The following is a 14,365-nucleotide window of genomic DNA, read 5'->3' on the forward strand; positions in this document are numbered from 1 at the left end:
CGGCCTTCAAGCCACCTCTTCCAACCAGAGCTTTGTAACTCTAGAGCAGCTCCTTCTCTGGGTAAACAACTCCAGGTCCAGGACATTTTTAGCTTTTAGAATGGAGCTCAGTATTTTCAAACTTGCCAAAAGAGCTGGTGGTAATATCACACAATGACAATGGCCAATTTTAGATTTCTTTTATTTGAAAACTTAACTCCCTTTTTTTATAGGCAAGTATTATCTCCTTGCGCACCTCTTTCTTTCCCCTTTTTGGCTAGCATCAAAATGTACTTTTCAGTGCTTTCAGGTTGGTGTCGGGATGTGGCAGAACATGAGTAACAATGCTACATATACGAGTGCAACAGATTTGTGAGTTGTACCCAATTTCTATCTTTAAGTAGAAATAGGACATATTTAAAGACCAATCTCATAGCTCCTTGTGATTCTAGCATCACTTCATGGCTGTCTCTAGAGCTATAGTGATGTCTGTGCTAGAGAAAATTAGAGCCCAAGGGGAAGGATGATACTTATTACCACAGAAAAAAGGCAACGAGATACCCACGTGCTTGTGCTCAATGGCGGTGTGCAGCAGCCCAAGTATAAGGAGAGGCTCCCTACAGCTCGACCACAGGGGTCTATCCCCAAAATGCTAGGACACCTTGCCCCCCCAACAACATTTCCAGGTTGTGTGAGAACATACATGCAGCTAATCATTTTGGTTTAATAGGCTAAAAGAAAGTGTCTATAACAATCTGGTGTCTCATTCACCAGCTAGTTAGATAACAGTTTAAATAAGAAGGTCTTATCCTCAAGTCTGTGTGGTTGTTCACTTTCACATTATTTTTGCCTGCTTCCAGATAAATATTTCATGAGGAACTAAAAAGCTTAATAATAGTAACCTGTTCACAGTAGGGCTTCCGCACATATAGGACAACTGAATGAAGTCAAGCCTTGTGTTTCGAAAACCTGGTATCGTAATTTCAAAAGCAGTAACAACAGTCCTAACAGTGATGACTCATGGAGACACAGCTCTCTGCATGGCTCTGTACTAAGTACTTTGAATACATCTTTCTTTTAGGTCACCCTCCCGGCAATGGTGTCTGTAGATACTACTATGCCAACCTTACCGGTAAGACCATGGCTCAGAGAGGTAAGGTACCTTGCCTAAATTCACAGAAATATGCTTGTGCAGAAGAGTGAGGGTTTGGAACCAGTTTCTCTGAGGATGGTGATATTTCATCACAGAGATCTTTGTTTCAATTCCACTGTCCCTACACCTGTGTGAACCTTGAGTTTCAGCCGCTCCCATAAAGGGTTAATTATATTTATTTTATGAGGTGGTTGTAAAAATATGAGAGCTACTTAAGTGCCAGACGTACAAGAAATGTTAGCTCCTTTCTACCTTCATCCTCATGAGGACAGGAGGAAGAGCTTGGTGTGTGGGGGTCGGGGGGTTCCCCAAAGCATCTGTTATCTAGTAACACTGCTGCCCCTCATCCACTCTTCCATACCAGGCCTCTTAATTTCCATTTGTCCTTTGTAAATCAGGTTAAGGCTGTTTTCTGAATCCTACTGGAACTTCAGAGAATACGTGGTTAAGTTACAGGAGAAAGTGTGCTGGGCTGCATACTGTGCACTACCACTCAACAGTACCGATGTCAGTGCCTCCTTCCCTGGATGTGCCAGTAATTCTTCACTGCATGCCCTTCATTTGTTTCTCGCCATGGTAAAGCTGACCTTAAATGATATACAAAATAAAAAACCACGGGAAGACTTTTGAGAAGAACTTCACACCTAGTCCACCACTCCTCATAGTATTTCCTGACCCCATCTAACTTTTCTTATGTGTTAGCTAAAATTTCCATGCCCTGTTTCACACTCAGAAGAAATGAAGTACCACAATTCAGTAATAGCATACAAAGGGGACAAACATTCAACACAGGTATTTTTAACCTTTCCACTAAAAACTTTGTTTTAAGAAAACTTTAAGGAGAAGTTCCTGTTGCTACGTACATACAATTAATGGACTCAAAAGGTTAATGCGGGTATACTCATTACCCCATTACTGAATACCCCACAGTGATATTCAGCCATCTTGAAGGGCCTGACATTTTCAGGCCAGTGTCTGAATGAATGGCTGAAAACCTTTTGGGAAAACTGCAGTATGTTTTACAATCTCAGCTACTTTTAAAACATTTAAATATTTAAGCCTTCAAATATAAAATTGATCCAAATTTTTGCTCTATGTATTGCAGAAAATTTGGAAAAGTTATTCATATTTGATGACACACTAATCCTATTTTGGCATATTACAAATATATAAAGAAGTGTATCTAATATTTGATGTAAAGCAAATGTAGAAACAACAGCTGCTGTCAAGAAACAAAAAAGAAAATCCCGGAGAGGATCTGAAAAGGTTTATATGAATAGTGATATTAAGCTACAAATTAAAATATTTTGAAAAGGGTGAAAGAAGAATACTGAGTGCATAAATATCACTAGCAGGTGTTTCCAAACTTACAGAACTTTCCAGCCAGAAAGACCTCTGAAATCATCTAGCCAACCTTCTCATTTTACAGCTGAGGAAAGAAGCCCTGAGGTTGAGTCATTTGCTCAAGGTCACAATGCCATGTACTAGCAATGCCAGGAATAGAATCCAGGTCTTCTCGTTCCTGGTGGAGTGTCTTGAAGTTTAAAATTCCAAGGCATTCAGAAAAAGAGAACAGAACCCCAGGATAAGAGTTTTGGGCGTGAGAGGCTGATTTCTGGCTTTGTCAAATTTTAGATTCAGTTTTCTTCTAAGTCCAAATGAGAAAGATGCTACTCCATCTTCCAAGGGTAACACAGGAGTCCTATAGCAGAGTATTTAACTTGATGACTATTTATTGAAAGAGGCTTTGTCTTTAAATAATATAAATCCTATGTTAAAATACAAAAACAAAAGGATTTTAACTTAGTGGTGAGAAAAAAATCTGGGAATAAACACACTAACTTTGCTTTTAGCATGCCAGTATACACTTAATTTATAGGTTTTTGTCTGAAGGATGATCCTGAAGCATCACAAAACAGTTACTGAATCACCTTAGGCTATGTCAACCCTGGCTGGGTATGAGACTGGGTGGCTTCTGAATTCTTGTTTGTGTAGTTTTTCAGTCCTTCCTTCCTTTACTCTTTCAACATATTTAGCAGTAGAAGGAGTATCATATTTCTATTTCCACTAACAAGGAGAAAGAAAAAATCAGAAAAGTGATGATTCTGAAAAAAGTGGACTCATTTTATGCGTATTAAAATTTAGAGGCTACTCTAGGTGACATAGTTAAAATAACCTTTCCTTCTAGAATCATGTACCTTAGGATACATGATCTCAATCGTGTAGTAAAACTCTCTTGCATCTTAAATTATCCTCCTTTTCGAGGGAAAAAATTTGGGCACTCCAATTAACATTTAACAAATTATCTGTAAGCACCAACTCTGTGCCAGGTGTCGAAGATTGGAAAGAGACAAGTCCTTGTCCTCAGCAAGCTCTGTCAACTCTGAAGACCCCTCAAGTATGACCTGTGGCATGACTGCCCATGTCCTGAGTACCCCGCTATCTTGGAATCAACTTATAAACAATGTGAAACCTCTCCTGGAAGTCCCCATAGCATTCTAGCAGGGGGACCACAGAGGAGGGTTACTCTCAGCCTTTGTTGTATACCACAATCACTCAGAGAATTATTTAACTGTTACTAAAGTTGTAACTTCCCCCACATGTCCTGAGACCATCCAGTGGTAATGGCTGGGTTTCTCAGTTTTTATAAAGTTCCACACCTGACTCTGCCAAATTCGGTCCTGTGTTATTTGAGTCCTAGAATGGCAGGGGTTGGACTCTGTGTTATAAAAAGTGGTGTAATTTTGATATAAGAATCTGGTTTGGGTTATAAAATTACGAGTCACACAGAGAGTGCTCATTATCCATGGAAGTTACATATTTAGAATGTTGGTTTTCAGTTCATGTGCTAGTTTCCCAATGCTGGATGTTTTCCCCCTAGAATCATAGGATGCTGGCTCTCTTTCCTGTGCTGGGGGCTGGTGACATGTCCACGGATTTTTTTGCCAAGAAGATCTGTCATGGGGCTGTGTACAGGAATTTCCAGATGACAGAAATATTCAAAAGAGTTTCAAAACTATGTTCTTTTAAAGAACTGATGCGTATTCTGAAGAAATAAAACATGTTAGAAATGTAGGCTATTTAAAATAAGTTTTTATTAGGGGTTTTCAAATTTGTTTTTAGAATCTCATTATATTGCTTCCAGTTGTGGGACTTGGGAGATGTTGATAATGTTGACAACAAAATGTAAATAATAAAGAGACGGTTCTTCAACTTGTATTCCAGAAATGAGCCTTGGGAATGACTGCTCACCACTAGAGGGCCACCCTGAGTCACTACTTTTAACTCGTTCAAGCAGTAAAGCAGGGATAGGAGGCCATTTAGTGAGCATAAATTGGAAGTCGCAGGAATTAATCCCCATTCCCCTCACTTCCCACCTCTGGGGAGTTTCTAGATCACCTATATATTCTACCAGAAATGATGGATTTATCACCATTGGTTTTGGCCCTCACACTATATTCTGTTATTTTTGTTGTTGCTATCAAAAATATTTTTAAAAGATTCCTTTAACTACATTCTTTGTTACCTATTTTGAACCCATCTGCTACTTGAATTAATCTCTCTACAAATACCAATACTTCTGTTTTGTATGAATAAACTGCATTCCTTCCAAAGTGAGGAGTTGCCAGAGACATGAGTTTCCCCTCCTGGAAGCTTTCTCACCTCAAGATGTGTGGGGCCCAAACTGGAGATGCTTGCCCCCCACCCCCATTATCTCCTTTGGCTGCTTCACCGTGGTTTTTTCCACATATGGAGTCTAAGCAGTTAGGGTGGAGTTATCTCCCTCCATACAGTGGCCCTGGTACACATTTCCTTTCAGACAAAGGAGCTCAGGTTGTTAGGAGTCACCTAAAATCCAGAATAAATTGACTTTTCTGACTTAAACTCTCCATCTGAAGCTCTAAATGATTGATGATCTAGGCTGATACATAGGATGTTCTATTTGAAAAGTCTAACTCTGTTTCCTCAGTCCAGGATTTAATGATACAGAGAAAATCACATGGATTGTACATGTTTATAAAGGAAAAGGGAATTCTAAACTATACATTAAATTGAGCTATCTGACTTTAAGAAATAAAAGGCTCTACAATCACTTGAGGCAATGGGCAAATCGGTGAGTTTCTTCCTGACCCTTACACCCTCTGAATGGCCTAGGTTAAGGCAGGCACTTTCGACATGCATTGGAAGAACTGACTTGCTGACTTTAAAGCTACAATTATGTTGGACAAACTCAGAAAGGGGCAAATGCTGTCAGCCTTTGAGAATCACTTACACATTTTATTTGTTAACATAGATTATATACGCAGTTTAACTCATAACAGTCAGAAGAGACTAGAAAAAATGTGTAAAGCAACATTTTCAGAATCAGGAATCTCCAGAGCTTCGTCACTGGCGTGTGCAGTATAACACAGCTCCTGAAAGAATTGCGCCATTCCCGAAGCCTTCAGGGCCGTTTTGCATTCTCTGAGATGACTCAGCATTCTCAGCTTTTCTGAAAGGTTATCGTTTTTCAATTGTGCAGTCCTCCAACTCACTGTTTACTTAATAAATTTGTTGGTATAAGATAACTTCTAATTATTTATTTAATATATCTAAAATGTGCTGATAATTTAAAAGAAAAATCAAAAAAAGGCAAAATAATATAAACGGGGCTTCAAATATCCTAAATAAGAATTTTGGTTTAGACAACATTCAAACAAACATTCTAATATACAAGTCAATGAAGTTACATGAGTATTTTTGAAAAGGCTGAATAATTACCAGAAACCACTGATTATATATTTTATACCATTAACTTTATAAATTTATAAAATCATGCAATTTTTTTTTCAAATGTTGGATTTTGATGATACCCTATCTTGAAAAATAGCTATAGGAAAACTCATATAACTATGAATAAAAAACCTTTTATAGTTGTGACAATAAAAGTGAATAACCAAGAAATGTCAATACACTTAAGTTTATTAAACATAAATATCTGAAATGTAAGATGAAGATCTTTAGGACAACACAGCTTAGCTTAGAGTGGATAGTGAAAGGTGAATATTTCTAAAGTTTCTCCTTATTTTTAAGAGGTGAGTGTTACACTGGCTGTTCCTATTTATCCTCTGATCGAGTGATGTTGTAAGTACTCTACTTGGAAGTTGTTTCTGGAAGTGTTTTTAACAATTACCCACAACTTCAGGAGGATAGCAACAGAGTTCATTTAAAACTGCAATTGCATATTTTAGAATGAGCGAGTCTTTAAGCAGAGACTGTATGGACTACAGTGTATTTATTATGTTACATTGAAAGGACCTTTAGAGGTTCTATGATTTTGTACACACTTTCAGAATGGCTAGCATTTAAAATAGCTACCACCTCGTCCTCCTCTCCTAACTGATAACCACAAAAGCACTGTTTAGATGCATTTAGTAAGTTACCACATTTAATATAGTCACTACAAGGATTTTCCTGACATGGCCAGGCCATAAAGCTTTCTTATTCTGTGTGTTTCCCCCCACAAGTAGGGCTGTTGAGAATACCAGGACCTACTCAGGAAATGTTAGTTTTGTCAAAATGTGTATACAATCACTTTACCTCCTAAAAGCTAAGTCAAAATTACACAGAATCAAAACTATCTTTCCTTAGACCTAACTGGTTTATAACTAAGGTTTAAGAAGTCGTGGTTCCACAAACACCGTTTCTGAGCTGTAACAAATCCCAGTATTTACAGTCAACTTTTCTCACTTTCTGATACTATCCTCTGCGACTTTTCTCTTTAATCCTTACATTCAGTTAGGGTATCTGACCCAACGCATGACTCTACCAGACGGAAGTGGGCTGCAGTTCTGTAAGAACAAAGCTACGAGCACGGTGTGAAGTTAAGGCTGAGCTGCCAAACTGACATTCAAAACTTCACTGGCAGCTGATTCAACAACTGTATACTGCTTTACCTCTCAAACTGTAATGAAGGTTGGGAAATGCAGGCCAACGCGTTCCAGGATCAGCACTGAATTTCCCTTTGTTTTCTGAGTTTGTGTTAGTTAGGCTTAAAAATAGTCAACTCGATTTTTTTTTTAATTAGGCCAAAGCTACCAAAGACACTCCATCCTACACCCAAGAATATGCATGCAAGGGAATTTTCTTCAATAAGGTTGGTTTGCTTGAATTTATTTTCAGCATGATGTTTAATTAGCACAGCTTCAAAGGTACACATAGAAGAGTCTTTGTCTCAGTGATTGGGGGATTTTTCTCTTGATGAACAAAGCAGCCTGGGTGTTCCTGTTTTACAACTAACTTTATACAATAAAGGTAATGCAAGTAACAGAATTAAAAGGGAGAGGAAGAAGATATCGGAAACTCTGTCTGAGGTCCTGGGCCCCGTCTTTGTTAAATTCTCTTCCCAAGCCTGTATCCTGTGGTGCAGGGAGGAGATATACCCTAGATCCTGGGTGTCTACAGAACAGTCTGAAGTTCCAAGGAGAATAAGGCAAGGGACAAAGTCACTTCATGACTGCCCGCCAATTGCTGACACCATATCCAAGCTCCAGACCTCAGCAGCAGTCTCCTAAAATAGAGGTAGGTCTGAGTTCCCTGAAGCTGTTGCATCACTCAGTGTACAGCACAGCATGGTAGAGGTGTGTGCATACACGCAGGCACAAACTGGGAAGCTAACTGTGCAGTGGGTAGGGCAGAGTAAGAAAGGGCTTCCCTGGACTTTGATTACCCAATAAAATTGACTAACTTCAGAGGAGTTGTCAGGGTGACCCTCAACCCCCAGACCCTGTGAGCAGTGGCTAAATGAGTCCTGTTTTCCCTTCCCAGTATCTGACTAGAGTTCTGTATACCGAGGGCCTGGATGGAGTCTAAGATTCTCATGAAATTCTTCTAGAAAATCAAAGCCTTAGTTCATAGGTAAGATGAATACCCTGTTGCCAGGATGACCTGCATTTCTCATAACAGATCTGAAGATGAGGCTGGTGTTTCAGTTAGCCCAGACCTCCTTGGTTAGCCATTCTTTTCTAACTCAGGCCACAAGATACCATTAAGGTATATGCACTGCCTCAGCTTATATTTATGGTATCATTCAATCCCAGAATGCCTAAGCGTTTTTTAAGGAAAACCTAACATACTACCAGGAGCCCAGTAAACAATAAATTATAACCGCAAGCCCCCTATTTTTACTTTGCAATTCAATTAGAATGAGCTGTTTACATCTCTTTCCTGTTCTATCAACCAACTGAAGGCTCTAAAAGAGTAAAAACTGAATCTCACTTTCCTCTATAATGAACACAGATACTTCAAAATGTTAAACAGACAAAGGATCCATGCTCCATTTTTTGCTCCATTCTCTCCTCTCTTGTGTATGCTCTTTAGCTTGTTTGGAAGGGTAGAGTCAGTTGGCATCCATCATTCCAGGTGGATTTGAGGGATACCATATCCTGTTTTCTGATATACAAAGAAGCTTTGTGGCAGTGGCGACTATATAATGACAAAGAAGTGAACTGTTAAGGTATTGGGGGGGGGGTATCATTTTGAGGCTTTAAATCAGAGTGCATGTGTGCCTGTATCTCAGTGTGTGTGTGAGCCTGTACACATACTATATTCATTGGGGTTCTCCTTTCTGTCACATACTGTTCCTATTTGTCTTCTCTGATTTAGTTGCTTTCAAGAACCTATATTAAAAAAAAGAGGATTTTCTAACACTACCACCAGTGTGGAAATAGAACTGCTTTGTCATAACCAAGACTATATGACGAATATGGAAATGCTCTAGCTTAAAGCCACACAGGGTAGTGAATATCCATGGTACTTCTAAAGTGAACAAGTGCATTGCATACATTTCCCCACAGGAACAATATGAGCAATTAGGCAGGAAAATTATTTGAAAATCTGACCTCTTTCCTTTAAATGCCAACAGAGCTTCTCAGTCATGTGATAACCTACAATACCCAATATCTCTATATACTATCAAATGCCTACAGGAAGCTGAGAGTCACTGCTTAGCTGGGTGGATCTGGCTCCAAAGGCAACAAATATTTCAGATAAATTTCAGTCTTCAAACATTTGCTTTCAGGTGTTTTTTTGTTGTTGTTTGTTTTGTTTTGTTTTGTTTTGCCAAAATAGTTCTTCTGGTCTGAAGACTTACCAGAGATCTAACAGACAGATTTTGGTTTTTAAAATGGTTGCTTTCCTGAGATGAAATTTTTTAAAAAATAAATGCTTGGACAATTGAGTAAATACAGCACTTATGTTTTTTTCATTCCTTTTCGTCAAGAAATTCTACCTCACCTTTTGAATCTCCAAGTGTGTAGTGACAGATTCCACCTACTGGTTAACCACTTCTCACTCCAGGTCTCTCCTCCCCTCCAAAACACAATGAAATAGAAACCAAAGTGGGGCGGAAACATGGAGATTAAGAGCAGTTATTTAAAATCGAGATCTCAACTACTGTTAAGTTTCTTTTTTAAAAACTTAATGCTTAAATGGAGACACTAGGACATGAGGTCACAAAAGTCTGTTACCAGTACCAACTTCTGTAGTAAAGCAAAGATTTTCCGCATATTATTCCTTATTCCGAGATGCAAGACAGTTTACTATGAATATCATATCCACCAACCAATCTGAGTATTTACAAGTATGTGTCCTAAATGAGTGCTGTGATTTCTGGATCTTCAGTGGCACTGCTGCCTTCCACCTTTCCACTGAGTAAACGGCCAATGAGATGGACTAGTGGCGCCTTCTGGTACCCACGGACTACCCAGGCCACTTCAGATAGAAGAGGACTTCAGTTCAACAAAGTAAGTTTATGTCCCAAGAGTAACCCCTATTGGAACTATACTACTGGCTGGCTGTGGATTACAATTTAATAAAATTCTAGAGAATAACTACATATTTCCTTATTCAAAATATTTCACATAGTATAGTTCTAGCCTATTTCCTGCCCCAGAAACAGCTCAGTGTGACAATGTCTTACAGGGGACTGCAGGCAACAAAGTTGATCAGCAACACATGGTTCCAAGTATAACAGGTAAATGCAGAAATGCTGGGTTGGTTGCAAGCTGGTCAGTAGGACAAGGATAATTATTTTCTCAATGAACTAAAGCGTAATCCACTCTCATGCTTCAAAGCCCATCTCTTTAGACAGAACACCATCAGCATTACAACAAATTACTTAGTTTCCATTAGAGTCACATTTCATTCATTTGCCAAATTTTCATAGATATTTATTAGATATCAAAATGATCCTGTTAGTCTGATGTTACTTAGCAAAGTAGTTTATAAACCTACGTATTTTTTTGAAATACACCCAACTTGTGAATGTCCAGCCTTTGAATTATTAGAATAGTCAACGTCAGAGAAACAATTGATTGAGCCAATTTTTACAGTCATTCTGCCAATTATTTTTTGAGAAAAGTACAAATTAAGATGTAAAAGACAGAAGCAAAGATTAAAATGATTTATAAAAAGAAGTCACACTTACTTCCTTACCTGAAATATTTTAGTGCTTGGGCTTCTTATTGAGTTTGGTAGTTGTAAGATGGGTCTTTTTAAATAAATTAAGCAGTCTTCAGTGTTTTTATAGCATTGGTTACTACAGAAATTATACTTCTTTTACTTCTTGTCTTGAAGGGTGAACAAAATAAACAAACTGAAAATACTACAATGAATGGTGAATGATGAAAGACTTACAGTACAAAAAACAGTGTAAAAAGGAAGACAAGTTTAAATATTGTTGTGTAAGAAAGTGATGAAAATAATACAAGAATGAGAATAAGTAAAATGATAGGCTGGAACATCTGGGAAGGTAAATGCAAAGACAAAAAGAAGAGTTAATTAATAATAATTTTAGAAAATTTAATTTACATCACCTAATCTAAGCACTCATCCAACTTCAGATAAAGCAGAACCTTCCCTTATGCCTCTATTTAGCAAATCTGAAAGCCTATTATTACATACTTTCTCTCACTCTTTTTTCCCCAAGGGTAAAATTGAAAAACCACATGCTTGAAGTACCCCAAAAAACTGCAACAAGGAAACTAAAAACCAATTATTATTTGATACAGTACATGGAAGGAAATAAGCCTCAACACTGAAAAAATTCAAGTTTTACCATAAGACTATTTTTGCTTTCCATAGCAAAGCAGAGCAACATGCAAGGTCAGTAAGCGACAGGGTTGCGATTTTTCTAGTTGTGACTAACAGGCAGTTAAATTAACGTTGGTCATGCTTCCGAGTATAACCTGATTTTTCAATTGAAACCTGTTGCGTGTCTTAAAAGCCATGCACGCTGTTGTACTTCCGCGGGTTCTCCAATGGACACAGGATACCAGGCTTGCCAGAGGGGGGTGGCACTGCCCGTTTTATGAATTGTTTCTTAGGTGGTTAACTCTGACAAAATGCATTGGTCTTTGGCCACCATACCTGGCTAGAGCAGCTCAGTCCAATTCATCGGGTGTGCCTCTACAATTAGGATGAAGGAAAAATGCTGGTTTTCCCTGTTCGGGAATAGTTATTACTGTTGCCTTAAACAATCCTTCCCCAGTCCTGAGATTTTCCACTACAGAGATGACAGTGATATTTTTTGGAAGTAATGATTATGTCACTTTGACTGTGGTAAAGGAGCAACTACCAAACTCATTCCTTTTGGTCCAGCTCTAGACACAGCATCATCTCTTTTCTCTGATGGTTTCTATGTTTACTGGTAGTTACGCACCAACTTAGAAAGTGTTTAAAAATTATTTTAAACTCAACTTGAATCTTGGCTCGAAAACTGCAAACAATTGAAGATTCCCACTAGGGACCTTCTTGCAGCTAGAGCTATTAGAATCCGTGGAATAATGAAAAATGTTGAGATTTAGTAATAATAAATAGTAATAGTAGTAGTTATAAATCTTAAACATCTTTTCATCTTTACACAGAAACTGTGAAGGGGGAGGGACAGTAAAGTTTCTCTTTAAAAATAACAGGGGAAACAGTTACTAAGTAATCGGGTGAGGAAAACCTCAGGCCTGAAGGAGGACAGTGTGAAAGCTTCTGAGCTGGGACTTCCCTAAAGCGGGGCGTGGGAGTCGGTGTACGGAGGCGCCCCACTCGGGACCGCAGCTCCGCCGACCAGCCTCGCCATCGCCGTGGCTCGCAATAGGCAGAACTGTACCTGACTCACGGATATGGGCTCCTCGGCGCCACGGTCGTCTGTGGACTTGGGCACCTCCAGGCGGTCGATGAAGGTCTGCAGCTCCTTGCGGAAGGCCTTCATCTGCGCGTTGATGCGGTAGAGCAGCTCGTGCTCCCGGATGCGGCTGCCGTCGTCCTCCTCGTCCAGCAGTCCGAACAGGTCCCCGTTGGCCACGTAGATGCGCGCCTCGGTGATGATGGTGCTCGTGTCCGCGATGAGCCGGTCGATGGTCTTGCCCAGGCGCTCGGCCTCCGAGCGGATGTCCTTCATCTGCTGGCGGTCGGAGAAGCTCTTGGACCAGGGCCCGGGTGCCGGGTAGAAGGAGCGCGTGGGTGTTAGGCAGCGGATATTGCGCACCTCCTCGGAGTCGCTCTCGCCACCAATGGGCCCTTCGCGCTTGCGGTGTGGCGGCCGTGAGTCGTCATCGCTCTCTTTCTTGCCCGCGTCGCTCTCAGCATCGCTGTCGCGGGGGCTGCCGCGGATGCCCAGGTGCGAGGCCAGGTCGTAGCGCTGCATGTTGGACATGAGCACGCGGTTCTCATACTGCAGCTGCATGACCTTGCCGCTCAGCTCGTTGATCTGCAGGCGCGCCGCCTTCAGCTCCTCCTGCAGGGCCTCTGTCTTGGCGCTGTCGTGGTGCCGTGCGCTCTCATGGGCACCCGACTTGTACTTGTACTTGTTGAGCTCCGCCGTGATGCGCTTGTTCTGCTCCTCCAGGTCGGCCACGTTCCTCCGCAGCAACTCCGTCTCGTCTTCCACCAGCTGCAGGTGCTGCCGCAGCTCCGACAGGGATTCACTCTGCTCCCTCATGAGCGGGTTGGCCGAGCCGTTGAAGTCGTCGCCCCTCAGGTCATCCAGTTCTGCCTTTAGGCCTCTGTTCTCTACCTCCAGTTCCACGATTTTCCTGCCCAGGATGTTGGCTTCTTCCTCTACCAGCCTCAGCCGCAGCTTGAGCTCAGCCTCCCGCGTGCTGGGAGGCCCCCCGGCTTCTCCTTTGGGCAGAGGACTGTCCAGATCTCCATAAAAGGATCTGTACTTCTGAAGCTCATGCTCAAATCTGTCCTTTTCTTTATCAATCTTGGCCATTTTCTTTCTCATCAAAGCAGCTTCTTCTTTCACAAACTGCAGCTGGCATTTCAGATCTTCATTGTCCTCCTCATTTGGGAAAAAGGGAAAAACAGAATAGGAGACCATTTTTTTAATGTAAATCAAGAAAACCACCAGAAGAGGACACCTGCACAAATTATCCTTTTTTCTTGTAGTCAAGATTTAAAATGAGAAAGAGAGAGAGAGAGAGAGAGAGATATGGATGGATATAGGTGCTTTGTGCTTTCTCCAATCACTTAAATTCTTTGGCAAATAAAAGATTAAGACATATTGCATTCTGGCAATAAAATAAGAAAGGAATGTAAAAAGAGAAAAATCATGGTCATCATTATTCAGAGATTATTATATGTTGCAACCATGGTCTTCATTATTCAGTTGCATACAACTGTTTGGCTGTTATTTCAACAATGTTCATTTTGTTTCTTTGGCTTTTTATGGGGTTTCAATTCCCCTAACTATAATAAATATGAAACCGATTCGCTAGAAGGAACACGGAGTTAACAGGCACTCACTACCATTTACTGTTCATGGACTCAATCAGATTTTGTAAAGCTCTTTACACATATCACCTAATTTAATATTCAGAGTAAACTTATGAGGAGATATTAAAATGGTTTTAAAATGTTTAGTAGCTTGTTCAAGATCACACAGCTAATAAACAGCAAAGGACAAAAGTGAAATTTGAATCAGTTCTGCCTGACACCAAGGCTCAAGGCTCATGATCACTCAGCCATACAGAAAGAAATTGACCTCAATCTTTATTTCAGGGAGGAGTGTTTTTAAAGGCCTTTAAAGTAAGGAGAGTTTAACACTGGACTGGCCCATCCAAGAAGAAACTGGTAAGTGGTTCATCGAGATCACTTTTAAAATAGGATGTAGTCCCACGAGTCTGAAATGGACATAGTTGGTTCTGCCTGGTTAAAGAATGACGGAGGTGACCCTACAGAAGTTCTCACACTTGCTCA

The 14,365-nt window shown here is 40.3% G+C and overlaps 1 protein-coding gene across 1 annotated transcript in view; it reads right to left on the reverse strand.

The window, feature by feature from the left end:
- The window catches only part of MTCL3 (MTCL family member 3), a 57,436-nt gene that overhangs the window by 5,466 nt on the left and 37,605 nt on the right, over positions 1-14,365 (reverse strand). Inside the window, exons 6-7 of the mRNA XM_054569940.1 lie at positions 12,273-13,448; positions 10,607-10,914 (exon numbers count right to left, since the gene is read on the reverse strand). Of these exons, the coding sequence (XP_054425915.1) occupies positions 10,804-10,914; positions 12,273-13,448 (1,287 nt within the window). The 3' untranslated portion in view covers positions 10,607-10,803. The remainder of the gene's footprint in view (positions 1-10,606; positions 10,915-12,272; positions 13,449-14,365) is intronic.

Source organism: Pteronotus mesoamericanus, unplaced genomic scaffold, assembly GCF_021234165.1.
Source record: "Pteronotus mesoamericanus isolate MK-2021 breed Mesoamerican mustached bat unplaced genomic scaffold, CSHL_Meso_final contig_20, whole genome shotgun sequence".
Classification (NCBI taxonomy): domain Eukaryota; kingdom Metazoa; phylum Chordata; class Mammalia; order Chiroptera; family Mormoopidae; genus Pteronotus; species Pteronotus mesoamericanus.